At 36.2% G+C, this 20082-nt stretch overlaps 1 protein-coding gene and 1 long non-coding RNA gene across 2 annotated transcripts in view; one reads left to right on the top strand and one right to left on the bottom strand.

Moving 5' to 3' along the window:
- Nucleotides 1-20082, top strand: part of LOC130855501 (uncharacterized) — a 42913-nt gene that overhangs the window by 8351 nt on the left and 14480 nt on the right. The window lies entirely within an intron of this gene.
- The window catches only part of SLC16A10 (solute carrier family 16 member 10), a 124148-nt gene continuing 123411 nt past the window's right edge, over nucleotides 19346-20082 (bottom strand). Inside the window, exon 6 of the mRNA XM_057739223.1 lies at nucleotides 19346-19789. Within this exon, the coding sequence (XP_057595206.1) occupies nucleotides 19557-19789 (233 nt within the window). The 3' untranslated portion in view covers nucleotides 19346-19556. The remainder of the gene's footprint in view (nucleotides 19790-20082) is intronic.

The raw sequence follows: 20082 nt of genomic DNA, 5'->3' as shown, positions 1-20082 counted from the left end.
AGAAGTGCTAGGCATATACTGACAAATCCTTCCCATCTAACGATCTTTTTAAAAACATCCTTGGACTTTCCTGGTGGTGCAGTGGTTAAGAATCTGCCTGCCAATGCAGGGACATGGGTTCCAGCCCTGGTCCTGGAAGATTCTACATGCCACGGAGCAACTAAGCCCATGCACCACAACTACTGAGCCTGTGCTCTAGAGTCCTAAAGCCACAACTAGGGAGCCTGCATGCTACAACTACTGAAGCCCACATGCCTAGAGCCTGTGCACCGCAATGGAGGGTAGCCCTCACTTGCCACAACTAGAGAAAGCCCCCGTGCAGCAACAAAGACCCAACGCAGCCAAAAATAAAATTAAAAATAAAGTAAAATAAAATAAATGTAATATATAGTTTAAAAAAATAAAAAACATCCTTGACTTCTGAATTACAGTCTTTCTATCAGTTTATCTCTCACTGTTATGATTTTTAACTTTCTGTCTTTCCTTTCAGGGAGATGACCTAGACCTATACTGAGATTTAGATAGCAGCTACTTTTATCAGCAATATCTTTATAAATCATTACTTTAGTGTGTTATTTTCTCAGATTTCCACAGATAGCTACCCCGTCCACTTAAAGTTGGTTCTTATTAGTTTCAAAATGTAAATTTCCCCCTTCCAATTTAGGGGTGACGTTTTCTGACAGGCCACAAATTCTTAGAGTATGTTGCATCTGTAGCCATCAGGTCAAGGGTGTCCCACAACATGCACTGACCATCTTAGTTTCTCAATATCAAATCATAAAAGGAAGTTTTTTTCTGCAGGTCAAAAAGCTTCAAATGAACAATTATTGGTAGCTTTTAGCTTCGCGTCAGCTGGTTATTGATTGATTGCCTCTTAGCTCCATATTTGCGCTTAAGCACTTGCTCTGCAATAATGGATTGGACCATTAAGCATTTCTCTTTTACACTGAGCACATGCTAAAATTCTCAGTAAGGGGTGCTGGAGCGACACTGTAGGAGGAAAGGGGCTTCTCCTGGTTTTTGTTTTTTGCTGCTATCATTTTCACTGTTGCTGTCATCATTGCTGCTAGAGTATCATCATTATTACTTAGCAACCAGGAGATACAAGGTATAGCCATATCTTGGCTACTGTAAATAATACTGCCATGAACATAGGGCTGCATATATCTTTTTGTTTTTTTTTAAATTCAAAATCTTTTTAATTTTTCATGCTTTATTCCTTATATTGATAGGTTAAGAAAGTAAAATTTTCCTAATTACTGATTCATAGATGTTTATAAGCAGCACACAAAACATTCAGTTTCATAAAGAGTAATATCCAATGATCCCTTTAAATGCAATTTTAATCCTTAATTTAAGCTAAGTGCAAGAATAATACAATAAACTAAATACACACAAAACCTGTATATCCTGAACTGCAAGAGTGGTTTCCATAGCCACACACGGTTTTACTCAAGTACACATTTCCACAATGAACAAGTACTAAGAAGTATGTTAATAAAACACTACCCCAAATGCTTATCCTGCCATCAGCTTTTTCAGTAATGCCATTCCTGCTGCTGAAAGCATTTACTTTTAGAAGTTTTAATTTGACCTGGGAAGATGAGTTCTTTTAAAACTTGGCAAATAGTATAAGCCCCAAAGATTTTAAATAAAATAAGCCTTCCAACACAGAAACATTCATAGGACACTTTTAATTTCTCAAAACACTGAATTAGTATTTCGCGTACCTGATACTAATTTACGTTGGCTATAAACCAAGCCTAGCTGTTGTTTCATATGTTGCAAAGCAGTGACATTGAAAAAGATAAATTTTTTTCTCAAGATTTTGTTTCAGTTATTGTATCCATTCTTAGTATTTTTGGAAGTAAATTTTCTTAAATGGTTTTTCCCTTGTGAATGTTACATGATAAATGCTTCCAACCATTTGTAATGAAATTCACTTGACCGCAAGTCATTACATGGCCAATTTGCCACGATCTTTTTTTGCCATCTCAGTTCTTCTTGAAACAGTACCATTGCTCAATTAAATAGAAGAAACTATTTCAGTTTAATTTCTTTTCATCTTCATACTAATAACCTCTTACACAGGTGGCAAGATTAAGTTTTCTCTAACATTGTATGGTTAGCCACATTTCGTTTGTTTTTTGTTTTCTGTCCCAGTACTTTTGGGATCTTTAATACATATAATTATTCTGCTGATGTTATATAAGATAAAGGTGACAAAAAATAATTTGAAGTTTTAAAAATATTTCTAAAAAGGGATAAAATTTATAAGTTCACCTTCTCTTTTTCACAATTCCAAAATCCCCAAATCTCTAAAAACAGTAAGTTTTTCTTAACTTTGGCATCAAAACTTAATTGGTAGCAACACCTGACCCAAGCTGATATGAAGCTATTTATGATTTTTATTCACATGGTGTGAGTGTGATATTAATGTTTGATTACATACCCCATGGGGGTATTATGTTATCACATAGGGGTATTATGTTTTCTTTATCCATTCATCTGTCAATGGACATCTAGATTTTTTTCCACATCTTGGCTATTATGAATAGTGCTGCAGTGAACATAGATTGCTAATATCTCTTCAAGATACTGATTTCAGTTCTTTAGGATAAATATCCAGAAGTGGGATTGCTGGATGATCTAACAGTTCTATTTTTAATTTTTTGGCAGAACCGCCATACTGTTTTCCATAGCAGCTGTATCATTTTGCATTCCCACCAACAGCATGCAGGAGTTCCACTTTCTCCACATCCTCCCCAATACTTGTTGTCTTTTTTTTTTTAAACAATAATAGCCATCCTGACAGGTGTGAGGTGACATCTCATCGTGGTTTTGATTTGCATTTCCCTAATGACTTGTGAGTTGAACATTTTTTCATATACATGTTGGCAGTTCGTATGTCTTCTTTGGAGAAATGCTTATTCAAGTCCTTAGACCATTTTTAAACTGTGGTATTTATTTTTTTCCACTATGGAGTTCCTTATATATTCTGGAGATTAACCCCTTATCACATGTATGGTTTGCAAATATTTTCTCCCATTCCATAGGTTACCTTTTCACTCTGATGTTTGTTTCCTTTGCTGTGCAGAAGCTTTTTAGTTTGATGTAGTTGCACTTGTTTATTTTTGTTCTTGTTGCCTGTGCTTTTGGTGTCATATCCATGAAATCATTGCCAAGACCAATGTCATGAAACTTACCACAGTTTGCAATCATTTGTGCTCTTCTGAAAGAAACAAACCATCTTTCTGATTAGGAAAAATTTGTTAAACATTCCAGTAAATAGTAAGACAGTTATCAGACTTTTCAGAATGTTTTATCAGAGAAGAATGCTATTATCTTTACCAACTTTTCACCATGTTTTCTTGTAAAGTGGTCACTTAATCTGGACGGTTTCATTGCTTCCTTAGAGAAAAACATGTTAACAAAATGGGCATACGGTAACTGTTCATTTGTGGGCAAAGATGTAAAACCCAACTTGAAATATTCAACTGAATATTGATACTTTTCCTCTATAATTAATGAAATAAGGACTAAATAAGTATATTCTTATAGATCAAATTGCTGTGAATGCCACATTATAAATACAGACTCAAGTTGTATTAGATGAGTATTGACTACTGAAATACCATGAGTGGCATTCCCTTGATGATTTTCCAAAATGGAGACCCTCTCTTGGTAAAGTTCTAACTAAAACAAAATGCAGTCTTCCCTTGAGTTACATGATAGCTTATGTTTTTTGAAAATTTGGTGTTTATTGGAACTATGGAAAAAGTTTTGTTTATATGTACAAGATGGTTAGAGTCTAGGCTTAGATAATTAAAAACAAGCTTTTTTCACCCAATGAATATTTAGCAGGACATTCAAAAACTGGACAGTGTGTGGGACTATCCCACACATTGTAAGATGTCTAGCATCTCTGACTCCTGCCCACTAAATGCTAGTAGCAACTCCCAGTTACTGTGACATCCTCACAAATTTCCAGAGTACCCTCTGAAGCAATAAGACTTCAGTTGAAAACTACTCATGTAAAATGTCTGCCTCAAAGTTTGGCAAATAGTATTCTCTCAAATGCCAGGCGCAACAGAAGATAGTGACATTTCTGTTGTATGCTATAAGGTTTCTAGATAAAGGTATTCTTTTCCAAGATGCTTCATAGTAAAAGTTCACATATGATAAGAAATTCAGAGGTACTACCTTTGTTCTTCAGCTTCAAATCTTTTAAAAATTTATAGGAATACAGTGATAAAGGATGGTCATTGCTAGGTGGCAGAGCTTCCTTTACCAATGAAACTTGCTTGCTCTCTAGTATCTAAAGAGACTAGTCTTTGTTAAAAAACTGTGATAATGTCACCTGGGACAGACGCCGTGAAAGAAATTCCATTCTCCTTAAGGCCCATGACAACCATTAGCATTCTCTATTGCCATTAGGCCCATAACAAAGATCAGATCTCAACATGATTCAGGGGGACAGGTGCACACTGTGATCCAGGAGGACATAGCTTGCACACCAAAAGAATTGTAATACTTCATTAATATATATTAGCAGAAACTTGGTGAATGTGTAGGAGTAGATGCTAAGGATATTAGAGCAAGGAGAGCAGAATATAACATTTGATCCAGCTGAATTCATTTATATGGGCACACTTTACTGGATATTGCGGATTCAAATGGTTAGATCACGCAGCTGGAGTTGGCTGTAACAGCTTACTTAGTTGGTTGACTAAAATTTGGTCTACTGTTAATGAGGTTGAGATGCTAGAGCTCTCTTGGCATGATGTGGAGGAGGGACTCCAAAGGTTGGCCTCAGTCTTTTTCCATAGCAAACTTCAATCCTCAAAGATTTTGAAGCAATGCCTACAAAATCTCAAAGGAAAGAAGGCATGAGCCAAACTCTCTTACAGGTATAGAAGCAAAAGACAAATAGTTTGGACATGAAAGAACACAGAGAATGTTATTTTCTTGACCCTATTTGAGAAATCTGTTAGAAGATTCAGCCAACCAAGAGGTAAGTGGAAAAACAACTGCAGAGGGATTGGCAATGATTATTGACATGAACTGGAAGACGAGGACAAATGTAGGGATTATGGTGACAGAACAGATTATAAATATTGTTAGCCCTGATAATGTAGAAATTCTATCATTAATTAGTTATATCATTAAATTAGTTATATCACTAAGAAAAGGTGGGAAGCAAAGGGCGGAGAAGTGTAGAAGTATACTGATTTCTTCATCTTCAATAACTTGGGGTCAAAGTTATCACTTAATGCTAGGAATTCAAGTAGTGGACTTGTAAGTATTCTGTTGAACAATGCAGAGGTAAACACTAAGCTATTACCTATTAAAATAAGGTGATGCTCTATGAGATAAATGACAGCAAGATCTTTCTTGACCCACCTCCTAGAGTAAAGGAAATACCAACAAAAGTAAACAAATGGGACCTAATGAAACTTAAAAGCTTTTGCACAGCAAAGGAAACCATAAATATGATGAAAAGGCAACCCTCGGAGTGGGAGAAAATATTTGCCAATGAAGCAACTGACAAAAGATTAATCTCCAAAATATATAAGCAGCTCATGCAGCTCAATATCAGAAAAACAACCCAATCCAAAAATGGGCGGAAGACCTAAATAGACATTTCTCCAAAGAAGACATACAGATGGCAAACAAACACATGAAAAGATGCTCAACATCACTAATCATTCGAGAAATGCAAGTCAAAACTACAATGAAGTATCACCTCACACCAGTCAGATTGGCCATCATCAGAAAATCTAGGAACAATAAATGTTGGAGAGGCTGTGGAGAAAAGGGAACCCTCCTGCACTGTTAGTAGGAATGTAAATTGGTACAGCCACTATGGAGAACAGTATGGCGGTTCCTTAAAAAACTAAAAATAGAACTACTGTATGACCCAGCAATCCCACTGCTGGGCATATACCTGGAGAAAACCGTAATTCAAAAAGATACATGTACCACAATGTTCATTGCAGCATTATTTACCATAGCCAGGACACGGAAGCAACCTAAATGTCCATTGACAGATAAATGGATAAAGAAGATGTGGTACATATATACAATGGAACATTACTCAGCAGCAAAAAGGAATGAAATTGAGTTATTTGTAGTGAGATGGATGGACCTAGGGTCTGTCATTCAGAATGAAGTAAGTCACAAAGAGAAGAACAAATACCATATGCTAATGCATATGTATGGAATCTAAAAAAATGGCATTGATGAACTCGGTGGCAGAGGAAGAATAAAGATGCAGATATAGAGAACAGACTTGAGGACATGGGGAGGGGAAAGGAGAAGCTGGAGCAAAGTGAAAGAGTAGTATTGACATTTATATACCACCAAATGTAAAATAGATAGCTAATGGGAAGCAACTGCTTAACACAGGGAGATCAACTCGATGATTGCTGGTGACCTAGAGGGGTGGGATAGGGAGGGTGGGAGGGATGCTCTCGAGGGAGGCTCAAGAGGGAGGGGATATGGGGATATATGTATAAATATAGCTGATTTGCTTTGTTGTACAGCAGAAACTGGCACAACAGTGTAAAGCTATTATACTCCAATAAAGATCAAAAATAAATATGGGGACATCAGTCCTTAATAACCAAGATGAAAAAATAAAATAAGTTGATGAAGAAAATGGTGGGGACAAGGAAGAAAAGAGTATTTATTAATTTTGTCATTGTTCATAGTAGAAAATTGTTAGATACTGTCAGATGAGGAGAGAGAAGATGGATTATTCATTGAGTAATGTCTAGTATCAAACTGGGTAAACATTAAAAAAATAGATTCCTACTTCATACCATAGTTCAAAATAAACCATAGAATTTAGAGATTTAATGTAAAAATGAAGACATAAAGATATTAAAAGGGATTTTAAGAATATGGTTACATAATAGGGGTAGGCCTTTCTAAACATAAGCAATGAGAGAGTATATAAAAGTGAAAACTTTAATTTGAAAAAAAATCCATATAAAAAGATAAACTGGGGAATTTTTACCAACACTTACTAGAGTCTCACATAATATATGAAGAGCGCTCACAAACCAGTAAGAAAAAGATAAACCGCCCAATAGAAAAATAGACAAAGGATAAGAACAGATAATACCCCAAAGAAGAAATGCCACGGCTGAGAAGCTTATGAAAAAATATTTACACTAATTAGTCATAAAAAATGCAAATGTAGACAAATATTGTATGATTCCACTATGTGAAGCACCTAGTGTAGTCAATTCATAGAGACAGAAAGTAGAATGGTGGTTGTCAGGGACCAAGAGGAGGGAGGAGTGGGGAGTTCATGTTTAATGGGTACAGAGTTTCAGTTTAGGATGATGGAAGCATTCAGGAAATGGATGGTAGTGATGGTCGCCCAACAGTGTGAATGTACTTGATGCCACAATACACTTTAAAATGGTTCAAATGGTAAATTTTATGTTATGTAGATTTTACCATAGTTGGAAAAAAACAAAAATGCAAATTTAGAATGAGGGTTTTTTTACCTTATCAATTTTTCAGTTTTTAGAATTTAAAAAAATAATAATACCTAGTGTTATAAAGGTCCAGAGGAAACATGTGGTAACAGTTTGGTAAAACACAGTAAAATTAAAAAGTAGTTGTCCTTCTACCTAGAAATCCCGCTACTAGGAATCTAGCCTAAAGGAAATAAAGATAAGCATAAAAATGCAGCTATTAGATTGTTCATAGCAGTAGTGTTTATTTTTTTTAATTTATTTATTGGCTGCGTTGGGTCTTCGTTGCTGCACGCAGGCTTTCTCTAGTTGCAGCAAGCAGGGGCTACTATTGTGTGGTGGCTTCTCTTATTGCGGAGCATGGGCTCTAGGCGTGTGGGCTTCGGTAGCTGCAGCACGTGGGCTCAGTAGTTGTGGCTCCAAAGCACAGGCTTAGTAGTTGTGGCGCACGGGCTTAGTTGCTCCATGGCATGTGGGATCTTCCCGGCCCAGGGCTCGAACCCGTGCCCCCTGCATTGGCAGGTGGATTCTTCACCACTGCACCACCAGGGAAGTCCCAGCAGTAGTGTTTGTTATTGTGGAATGTGAAACTGCTCCAGATATCCAGTAATAGAGTTACATCAAATCAATGGTTCATCTATTTCATGGAATAATTGTGCGCCCATCAAAAGAATGATGTAGAATTGTATTAACTGATACATGTGGTAAACTTCTGTTATTATACCTTCCCAGAATCCACTCACTCCTTTTTCAGGAACCCGTTTTCTTAGAAGGAACTGCCCCTTTTCCTCTTATTCCATGAAATAGGTTGACTGATAGCCAGCTTCAGATGCCATGAGGCTGAGGCCTGGTTGAATCAGCATATTCCATCTTCCAGCCTCAGTGAGGAGTTCAGAGCTGGGCACCTGACCTATGTTGGACCAATATATTTCAATCCCAGGAATTTATCCAAAATATTGGAAAAGAGAAGCTTTTTTTTTTTTCTGCCAGAGTTGGTGAAAAGGATAGCTTAGAGTTGTTGGGAAGAGCTTGCCTGAATTAAGCCTACAGAAAAATAAGCAGAGTTGAGAGATGGCAAGGATACAGCTCCTATGACATCATTTGACCCTAGATCCTAGCAGTCTAATTTCAGACTGCACCTGAACTTTTTACCCTTTGGCTAAAGCTGGTTTGATTTTGTTGTTGTTTTTTTAACCTAACAACAACAAAAAGTCAAGAAGTTAAAAAAGCATGTTGCGAAAAGTATGCATATTCCCCCACTTTTACAAAACATTTTCATAGAGTCTTAAGGGACACATTCTGTAATGATAAAGGCAGTTATCTGTGGATGAGGGGATTGTGGGTGCTTTTTATTTTCTTCTTGTTTCATGTCTCAAGAGAAGCTTTTCTCTTTCTGTAAAATGAGAAGAAGAATTTCCATGAGTGTCCCTTCAGCTCCATTATGCTAGCATTATATTTTAGATTTAAAATATATACAGGGGCTTCTCTTTAGCCAAATATCTATCAGCTGAGTCCCTGCTGTTACAAGGTTGAATATGGAGATATACTCATTGCTACTGGGATGTCATTGGTCCTCCTCAGTGGATGGAGGTAGGAAACATACATCTACACACACCTACCTATTTATATATGCATATACACTAGAATTTTCTAATCCTAGTCCATCACCATAGTGTTTGTTCTAGCCTTCCACCTCTCCATATACGTACCTCCCTTCTCCAAGAGTGGAAACCTGGTCCTTATTATTTCAGTCTATTTACTTATCTGTTCAAGCCCCGTATAAAGAATCAAATCTCCTGACTCTGTGGGCTCTCTCCTCTGCCCTGGAGCCAGCCATGCTCTCCCCAGTCCCAATCTTGACACTGCTGCCTCACTCCAGCTGCACTGGCTGAGTTCTCTAGTGAAATAATTCCTAGATAGAGAAAGCCAATATGCTAATGTTAACAAGTTTGGAAACCATTCATTTATTCAACAAATCATTATTGACTACTTACTCTATGCCAGGCACCTTTTCTTTTTTCAGCAGGTGTGGACAGTGAGAAGTGGGGAGAAATTCTGGATAAATTTTGGAAGTTGAGTCAGTAAGGTTTGATGGCAGACTGGAAGTGGGTGTGAGAGAGGAGGGGTTAAGGATAACTGCAAGGTTTTTCCTCTGAGCAACTAGAAAAATGAAGTTCAGTAACTGAAATGAGGAGAGCTGCAAAGGATGCAGGTTCAGGAGGGCATAGGAGGAACTCACTTTTGGATGTGTTACGTTGGGAGATTCTTTTTAGTCATCTTATTAGAGGTGTTAGGTTAGCAGTTACATAAAGGTCTGGAGTCTAAGGAAGAGGTATGTGCTCCATCAGCATTTAGGTAGTAATTCAAGTCATGAGACGGGATGAGATCACCCAGGGAGTGAATAGGGATAGAATAGAGAAGGCATGATGTACTTCCAATATTTAGAGGTTAGATGAGCAGGGCCTAGCAAAGCCAACTGAGAAAGCGTTGCTAGAAATCAGAAACAAACCAGGTAAGTGTGCTACACTGGAATGCTGCTTCAGAGATCAGGAACTGATTCACCCTAACATGCTGCTTGATCATTCACATACAGTGAGGACTGAAGAATGCCTATTGATTTAGGGATGCGGAGGTCAGTGGGAACCTTGAGAAGGGCAGTTTCAGTGGAGTGGTAGGGGCAGAATCCTGGTGGAGCAGATTTGAAAAAGAATAGTAGGAGATAAAATTGGAGAGAGTGATTAGAAATTTTTTCAAGAACTTTCTGTTTTTGTCTTTTTTCTTTTGTAAATGGATGGAAAGAAATGAGACAATAGCTGCTAGGGGCTTGTGGATTTGAAAGAATTTTCCCCCCAAGATGGGAGAAAGAATTGCACACACATATGCTCATGGAAATGATCCTATAGAGAGGGAAAAATTGATGATGCAAGACAGGCAGGGAGGTAGGTGAGGAAGGAAGCTGGAAGTGTTTAATTTGGGGGTGGGAGAGATGCAGGGGCAACTAGTGCACTGAATATTCTGAGAGCTGATTGGAGTTTTGCAAACCCAGGGTTAAGGGTTAGGGAATGAAGTAAAGACTGAAGAGATCTGATAGGTTGAGAGAGAATGGAGGGGATGGAGGAGTCTATGGGAAGATGATCTCAAAGTTGAAGAGCAGGATGAAGGAAGTGAGGAAGAGGAAATGGAGTGATAAGTGAAATGCTGATAAGAAAGCAGGATGTTGGTATCTATTTCAAAGATGAAGCCGTTTCCAGAGAAAACAAGGTTCCAGGTGTCACTGTTAAGTCTGAGTGAAAATAAAGTTGTTCCACATGAATATTGAACATTGAACCAAAAACCATTTGCTGGAGTAACTGATGGATGTGTAGGAGTGACCAGGGAGGTTGACAGGTGACTGAGACAAGGACAGGTAAAAGGTGGTAGGGCTGGATGGTGTGAGCATGGGAGGCAGAGGGCTCAATTATGTTGCAGACCATCGTCTAGGGTAGTGAGCTTCCTATTTCTGGAAGGTTCAAGAAAACACGAGTGACTCTTGAGGATTTAAAAAAAAACAACTTTGTATTTAAGGTTTTAGGTTCATCTGTAGGAGACTGTAAGAAGAGAACTTTAAACCTGATAGTCTGATACTATACTTCTTTGAGTTATACCTCTAGAAAATTTGTTTTCTGTATACATTAGAATTCTATTTTTTTCTATAAAAATTATTTCAAGAGAGTGAATTTTATCCTGCTTAGGATGAGTAACAATTTGTCATGTCCGTTCTCTTCCATTTCCCTCAAAAGCCCTCCAATGGCCTGTACGTCTGGTACCGATTTACAGGCATATAAATAATTAAGAGATTCAATGACATCGCAAATTTCATGTTTGATGTATAAAATGTATTTAGCACCATTAAACATCAGTAGTGATTTGCTTTGTAGTTAGGTCTCATCAAATAATAAACATCTTCTGACTGCAGTCAGTTTTTCTCCAAGTGAGTAATCCACAATAGCAGGGGATTTTTTAAGAAATTCCAGCCTGGCTCTTGATCATCCCCTGAAATTTTCAGTGAGTAGATCACGTAGTACCAGCTAAATTTAATAAGTTTAATCAGTGTAAGTAAAAGAAGCAATAATGTATGTCAACTGCGGGGGAAAAAAAAAAGAGTGCCAAATAGAAATAGTTTTTGGACTATCCAGTGCTTTTGGTTTATTTCTATCTGTTCTTTGCCCTAGAGAAATAACAATACCCAAATACACTTGATACACATATATGAAGCTTTAAAAGCACAAGGCTTATTTCTCTTTTATTTAACACAGATGGTTTCCTTCACTTGAGTTAATTTTTCCTTTCCCCTTCTCCCCAGGGAATTTCATAAATATAATCACAAAGCCTTATAGAAATTTGCTAAGATTTTTTTATTGTATTTACTGAGAATATCACATTGTTCCACAATAAAGTGATCTTATCCTCCAAATGATTACAAAGCTCTTTTCATTAAAAATTTTTGGTTATCTATATTAAATTGCACACTATAAAGAAATCAATTATAAATTATACTTTTAAAAAGAAACATAAAAATTTTTTAAAGGCAGGTACTAAAATACTGCACACTGATCAAACCCAGCCTAATCATTTCACATAGTGATCTATATTTAAACAACTACTGTGCCAAAAATGGCATCCTGTGTAGGTAGTAGAGAAGCAGAGTCACACTGCAGTATGCAGTGTGCACTTGGAATAATTTGGTTTTGATGTCTAGGATAAAACTTATTTTTCTAACTTTGAAAATATGCAAAACAATTTAAAAATTACTTTTCAGATAAACATTAAAATAAAACAACATAAAAAATGTCATAGTATACTAGGAGATACTTAAAGTATCCAAGCTCTCTCTCAATAATACTGCAGGGTTCAGTTTGTCGTAACTGTAACTTTCAGGCTAAAATAAAGTGGTAGGAGAATAAAATGACAATGCAAATTTATCGAGCATTGAGCAATGCCTTTATAATCTTACATTTCTCAAACCACAATATTAGAAGACATTACTAAAGGGATATTTCATCTCACTCTACTGTAACTTTTTTTAAAATTTTTATTGGAGTATAGTTGGTTTACAATGTTGTCAGTTTCTGCTGTACAGCAAAGTGAATCAAGTATACATATAAATATATCCACTTTTTAGACTCTTTTCCCATATAGGTCATTACAGAGCATTGAGCAGAGTTCCCTGTGTAGTGAGTGCTTGTTAGTCATCTATTTTATATATAGCAGTGTATGTCAATCCCAATCTCCCAATGTACCCTCCCCCTGTAACTTCTGATTAACAAGCCCTACATTCTCCCTTCCATGTACAACTCATGTTAACAGTAGAATGGAATTATCATTAGTTAACAGAGAATCCAGTATTCTCTAGTAGATTCTAAATATCTGGTTTTCCTAATTAGGAAAATGATACTGTGTTATTTCCTAATTTATATTTTTTAAATCTTCACAAAACAGAGTTAAGGCAAAGTCTATAAAGACAGCAAAGTTAAGTAAACACTTGTGGTCCCCACTTGCTCTGAATCCTGCTTACAGGTACGTTAGGACTCAGAGATCCACACAGGAATTTGGGGTGGAGTTTCAGGTGCGTGCCACACAGTCAGCCACGACCACGATGCGGAGAGCCCTTGATAATCATAGGTCTGAGATTTGCTGACACTGACCCAGACACAGTCCTTTCTGATTTCTGTATGTTAAATCTGAAAGATGAACAGTGATACTTCCAGTGTCAGTTTTTTTAAAAAGTAACTCATTGTCCAAGTTTTAAGATTGATGACTCCCAACACTCTAACCTTAGCCTGAAAAATAGCTTAAAATATCTACGTAAACAAGCTCAATAGAACGTCATTTTGTGTGTGTGTGTATATATATATATATCGCTATTTGTATAATGAAATATACATTTTTTCACATAACCTCAGAGTCACAGAATACTTTGAATAGCTAACTTCGTGCTGGACACATTGACCAGGGACTTTTTCTTTAAAGGCATTACCTTTGGGGGGCTGTGTTAATCATTAAGTTTTCATTCGGTGATCATTTTTTTGAGTTTCATACTGAACGCCTTCTGTGTTAACAAGAATTTCATACCTCTAAGTAGATTTGGATCTCAGTAATTGTTTTATAGGAGGTTTATTTCCTCAGACGTATATACAAAATGCAACATGCATAATACCGCTAGGTCTACACATTTCCTCTTGAATTATATATATTTAAAAAGAAAAGAATAATTTTGCAAGGAACATGAAATTTAGCACCAATCTTGATCTAATCTTTCTCTGGTAGGAAAAAAAGGCACCAAATACAATCAGTTCATAGCCTGGGGTCAGAATATAGCACTCTTGATAACAAACTCTGGGTCCGTGAAATAATATTCCCATATAGGCTAAATTACAAAAGATATGTTGACCTATTACTATCTAGCATTTTAGAACATACTATAGAAGATATGTGGTGAAGATAACAGTACAAAACATTTATGTGTTTACACACATATTCAACAAATTGACTCTTCTAATAACTGACAGATACTGAAAAGTATCTGATAGAGAATAAAAGGCATGTATCGGAGGCTCCAAAATAGTATCACAGATCTAATCAGATTTCTAAATGTTGTTTTATATTCATGGTGATATCACATATATGCTTAGTGACATTCAACTCCAGAATACTCTTCTTACAGCACCCATATTGAAAGGATAGTATCATCTTTAATTAGATTGGGAACTTATGGATTAACTCCTACACTATTGCCACACTCAATAGTAGCTTTTTCAGGAACTCCAGCAAGACAAAAATTCATTGCAAGAGTCCCTGTTCCACTAGGAAAGCGGTGCCTCTTACCGGAGTTTAACACGTAAGCTGTTAAGGTTAAGGCACAAGCATACAATCTATTGTCAGTGATTATCCATCTTCCTGCCAAAGAAAACACAAATGAAAACAAGACCTCGTCGTCAGGCTGCCAGTGTAATTTGAAAAGCCACTGGTGAAGCATTTTAGTAAGTGTTCATTATTGTATATAGATTATAAATTTTTTCACCTTTTTTCCTTTTTCAGGTTATCCACAGGACACGTTAGTTAATATTCCATTTTTGTTCCTTTTAAATCTGTTTATCAGAACAAAACACTTAAGAAATTTTGTTGATATTTCGACCCCCTGAACAACTTGCACTCCCTTGCCTTTTAATCCCAGAATCACCATCAACTCACTTTTTAAGCAAGAATTGATTAAGCTGGGCTTTTGGTCAGACACTGAAAGCTGAGGTAGGTGGACTGCCGTGATCAAGTAAGCGTTATGATCAAGTACTTAGAAAGGTTTTATTTCATTCCGTCTTTCCAACATACTAATAAAAAATTGAAATCTTGTTTCATAAATGAGGTAGCCTCCTATTTTATATGTCAAAAAAAAATAGTACCATGGGGAATTTCCTTGAATGTATAGAGGCCAAGATGATTGTTTACTTTAAAAAAAATTAATAATTTTTTTTTTTTTGGCTACACCAGGCAGCATGCAGGATCTTAGTTTCCCAACCAGGGATCAAACCTGTGCCCCCTCCATTGGGAGTGTGAAGTCTTAACCACTGGACCACCAGGGAAGTCCCAAAAAATTAATAATTTTTAAAAGGACAAGCTAAATAGACTATCATGTCCCAAATATCAAAGTCTGAGTGATTCAAAGATGTGGCAATAAATTGTTTCATGGGTCATAAGGAGTCATCTGATAAAATCCATATTTATGGTATTAGTTCAGTAATTATGATTCTGAGTTATGTGCAGGTTTCACATTTAGCTATAGGTATTTGGCCCTTTATTCTTGAAAATTGTAACCTATCACTTATAGTGTATTTATAAAACAAAGCATTAGTCTCTGCCAACAAATATCACAAATAAAGTGATAAAACTGGACTGTGGCTATCACATTACAGCCAGCCCGGGAGGTGTGTGCTGCTGTTCTCCAACTTATTATTCTTTGCTCCTTCTTTGCCAGCAGCAATGAAGTTTCCAGTTAGAAATGTCTCAAAGAGTTTTAAATACTTATTTAACTTATTCACATATTTAAAAATTGCGGAGCTAATTAGCTTATACTTTACACTTGTATCTCTAGACTCTGGGAATTTACTCTTAATACCATTCACCATAAAGTGTAACCCAGTCTAAGGCAGATTCATTAGGAACTGCATCCCAGTGGTCCATTGTTTCCAAGGCATCCTCCATGATGTGCTTTCAGGACTATGATTTAGCAAAACTTTAATGGAATACGAAAATCAAAGTAAAAAATTGTGCTCTCTGAAAATATCCATGTTAAGAACTTGACAGTCTTTTCTCTCAAAGTATTTACCGTAAACATTTAGATAAAGTTTTATGTTAGCACAAAAGATGACAATTATATGAAACTTATTACTCCTCCTGGTTTTAATCACATAATTAAATTTTTTTCAGTGTATCATTAGAACTCTTGAGTTGAAACCTGAGAGCAAGCCATTCTCCAGGTTACATAGAATTGGATGGCATCCCATCTCTGAAATCATAGGGACCAGTAAGTAGTGCAGCTACTTAAGCAACCAGTAGAACTAAGCAAGGATATTAATGGACTCTTCAGCAGGTTTTTGAAGGATATGGGGAAGTAAAGGAAAAAATGGTAAATATAAAAACAGGCATACAAAAGGGTGTGAAAGTTTACCACCAGGAAGTCCTTAGAGCCTCTCATGCTATCGGTTGCCTACCTCTAATCTTGTACCCATTTTCTATTTGGTCTTATTTGATTTAACATCAAGAGTCATCTGGATGTGGGACAGCTTACAAATAACAGTGGCACAAATTAAAATGTTCTTAAGTGCAGTTAAAAGGATTATGATTACCAGAAGTAAACATGTTTACTTTACAACCAAGTGTACATTTACTTTAAAAGTGTGGGAAGTTGAAGCTAATAGCATTAAAGTTTCTTTTTATACTTGGGCAAAGCCCATGGGATCATCTGCAAACATGTATGAACAGATAACATATGATCATGAAATGCAAATGAAGTCCTATTTCTATTTATGAATAGAATTTGAAGCTTAATGCAAGCACTATGCAATTTTCAGTGGAAATAACAAGTCTAGGAGGAGGACACTGCAACTGTGATCAAAGAGATTTATGAATTTTGAATATAGTATCAATAATCTGAGTAGTTTATTGTTATTGAAATGGATGCATCCCAGCAATATCTACTGCAATAAAATTTAACCAGAATGTTTCTGGAAGATCCTTGGGCATCTGTTACAATAATACTCAATCCAGACTTTCGGTAAATAGGAGTAATTGCTCCCTTTTCTTATGTTATTGTTGGCCTCAAATGCCAGAACCTTTTAAGTTTGAGAACTTGCTGAGTCCTATCAAAATTAGGAGGATGAGATTAGAAAGCAGAATTCTATATCTCTTCTTTTAAAAAAGTGTCTTGGAGTGAACAAAAAAATGTAGGCCCATCAGGTCACTTTACTGCAATAGAAACACTGTTCAGAAATTAGAAAGGATTTACCTTGAAAGATTAAAGTAATATTTCTTGGTCTAAAACAAATCTTTGTGAATATTAGTATTTTTTATTAGTTTGTATATTTTAGACTTTTAGAACTGTTTGTATGAAACATTACTAAATATGCAGTTTATGGAATTTAGCATCTTACCCTTTTATACTTTTTAACTTTATATTATTACAGCACAGAGCTCTCCATAAGACTCTATTTTAGTGGATCCTTTTCAGTGTTATAGATCCTGTGTGATTCATTCCATTAGACTGAAAAGTAACATATGTGTGAATATTATACACAAACACAATATTCTGAGATCTAAGTTTTATTATAAATACTTGCCATGTTGCTCTTTTATTATGCAAAATAAGCAAGATCAAGTCTTTGAGTTTCAGATTGTTACTTTTTTCCCCCTAAAATCAGCCAAATTTTGAAAGGAAAAATATTTTGGAGGTCTTTACAAAATAAACTTTCTATTTTAGATCTATTCTTTCTGTACAGTTGGGGGTAGTCAGGAGTTTGTGCTGAAACTGTAGGAAAAATAAACATAATGGCAGGTTTCATGACTGCTCTTAGTTGTATGTTTTTGCTGATTGCAAAGGCACTGATAATAAGGAGGAAATAATGTTTTATATAGCTGGGCATGAATAAGTGAAGAACTTAATGTATTATGTTATCATTTCTAAGTCATTTTGTAAAAGCTTAAAATAAGAACATGAAAGGGCTGTATGGTCAAAATGTTTTTGTTTTGTTTTTTTTAATGCAACAGAACCTTCCAAAAAAGAACAAATTATCTAAGTCCCCTGAATATGAAATGTTCAACTTGGAAGTAGTAAGTTGCAGCTGGGTGTATGGCACAGTAAGTTGCTGAATGTCTCCAGGATCAAAATTATTTAAAGTTCTATTAGAAATAAATTCCATATTTAGCATTTACACTTTGAACCTTCAAGGCTGCAGATGAGAAAGCGAGTACTAAAAGGAAAAGTTATTGGGTTTAACTTTTAGTAAGGCTGTTTAACAGCCTCACTTTGCCCCTCCCCCTGCCTGCCCTCCTCTCCTATCAACAAATCCATATGCTTTCCAGGCATCTCCATCCTCAGCTAGAAGACAGGAATGGAAGGGTCTGCCTTTCACAAATGATCGAAGCTGAAAAGAGAAGTAGGGAGATAGGAGGTTGCATTTCTCTCTGCCCAGAGAATTTAGAAACAGGTGGATCCTGGAGGTGCTTTATAAAAAGATAGCATTTTCGCAGGTGAACAAGCTACATTTGTGGAAGATCTAATATACATATGTATTTAGGATTTAAATGCACTTTGCACATTAACTTTTAAAGACCCAAATGAGAAGCAAAAATGTACTAAAATATAATTTCAAGGATAGGGACATGTTCCTGGTTTTTTTAGATGGGTATGGGTCATGTCATGACTTCGGTTTTAAGTCTTTAAAACTCTAATAGCTTTCTTACATTTGTGTATAAAAATATTAAAAAAAAAATACAGGCAGTGTTAAAGAGGAACACTATATGATAAATACATAGGAATGCAAATTTTTGCCAGAAAGTTTTACCAATTTGAGCAATTCTTTCTATCAGAAATAGGTATTTTCTTCACAAAGATGTTTTTTTCCCATTTGCGCCTAAAACTGCAACTTGATAACATGCTCAGTAAAACTGTTTAAATATCAGGTCCTAGTGCAACAAATTCAGAAGTCAGAAAAATTCTAAGTTGAAATTGCCAGAATAGCTTTCAATTATTCTATTTTACTTTATTGTTACAATTTAAATAAATTCAGAAATGTAGGGTGTTTCTGGCTACGTGAGTAATAAAACACACTGCAAATCCGAAGGGGGAAAAATGTAAATAGAAGAAATGTCTGATTCCTGAAGTGTTCTGCCCTTATGAACAGGATTCTGTTCATCTCACATATTGATTCTGAACACCTTGTCAGCACCTGCTCCAAGAAGGTCCCTTGACACTGGAGCAAGTCAGAATAACTTACTTTCATAGCTTATTTAACAGCAGGCAAGCAGTTTTAAAATAGACTTGAGATTTAAGCAGATCTGATATTATCTAGAATCCAGGCTTAAATTTTCTTTCCAAATAGCAGAAGAAATTAAAACAGAGATACCAGAACTAAAAACACCACGTGAGACAACAAACAATATCTCCAATCCTAACCAAACCGCAACCCTTTCAGTATAGCTTGAGGTATTTTTAAATATTTGTACAAGCTAAACAGCATTCACAGTTTCCAAAGCTGCTTTTTACTGAGATAGCTTCATATTCTCATAATATTTGACTTTCAGACAGGTTTTCTTGTACACAAAAACTGAGTCTGAGTCTCTGCCCTCAGATTCACAGAAATATTGGACAGCTCTTCAGTGGCAGAAAACGGTTCTTGTAGTAAAAGGGTTCTATTTCCCAATTATTGTGCTATTCCTAGGATGTGATTTAAAAAATAAGAAATTTGCAATTCATATAAAAGGAAAACTTGCTTAAACTTCTGAAGCAAGTCCAGTCTGGTGGAGGTATGTAAGACATTAAATAACAGAGTCAGATTCCTTCTTAAAGATTCCAGATGAGCTTGACAGCAGAGAGTTCTGGTTCTCCAACATTTTCTCCATCTTTTCTCCTCCAGTGGTTTTATTGATCTCTCTTTGCTTCTTACTATGGATCCATGGGATAGAACAAAGGACAGCACCTCCAATAAGGGGAGGGATTCCAGCGAGGTAGAATGCCACATCATAGGAGCCCAGCTTGTCACGGAGTAACCCTGGGAAGGGAAAAAACTGTCACCAGAGAGAACAAGTGTGGTCTTGGGGTCTCAGATTAGTCACCCTGATGACCTACTGCCAACCTAGTATCTTCATCTCAGGAGGCTAGTTCAGATATCTCAGATATCAGACATTTTTAAGGAAATGGGTCTGAAATATAAACCTTTTCTTAGATGAGGAAGGAAAAGATCTCATTCCTTTAATCTTGTTGCAAGTCTGTGACAGGCCTCTGGGTTTTCCTACCAAGATATTACATCAAAAAAATATTTGGAACCAAGCAGTTTGCTTTCTC

This window comes from Hippopotamus amphibius, chromosome 6, assembly GCF_030028045.1.
Source record: "Hippopotamus amphibius kiboko isolate mHipAmp2 chromosome 6, mHipAmp2.hap2, whole genome shotgun sequence".
NCBI lineage: Eukaryota > Metazoa > Chordata > Mammalia > Artiodactyla > Hippopotamidae > Hippopotamus > Hippopotamus amphibius.
The sequence above is the reverse complement of the archived record's forward strand: the minus strand, read 5'-3'. Positions and strand labels throughout refer to the sequence as shown.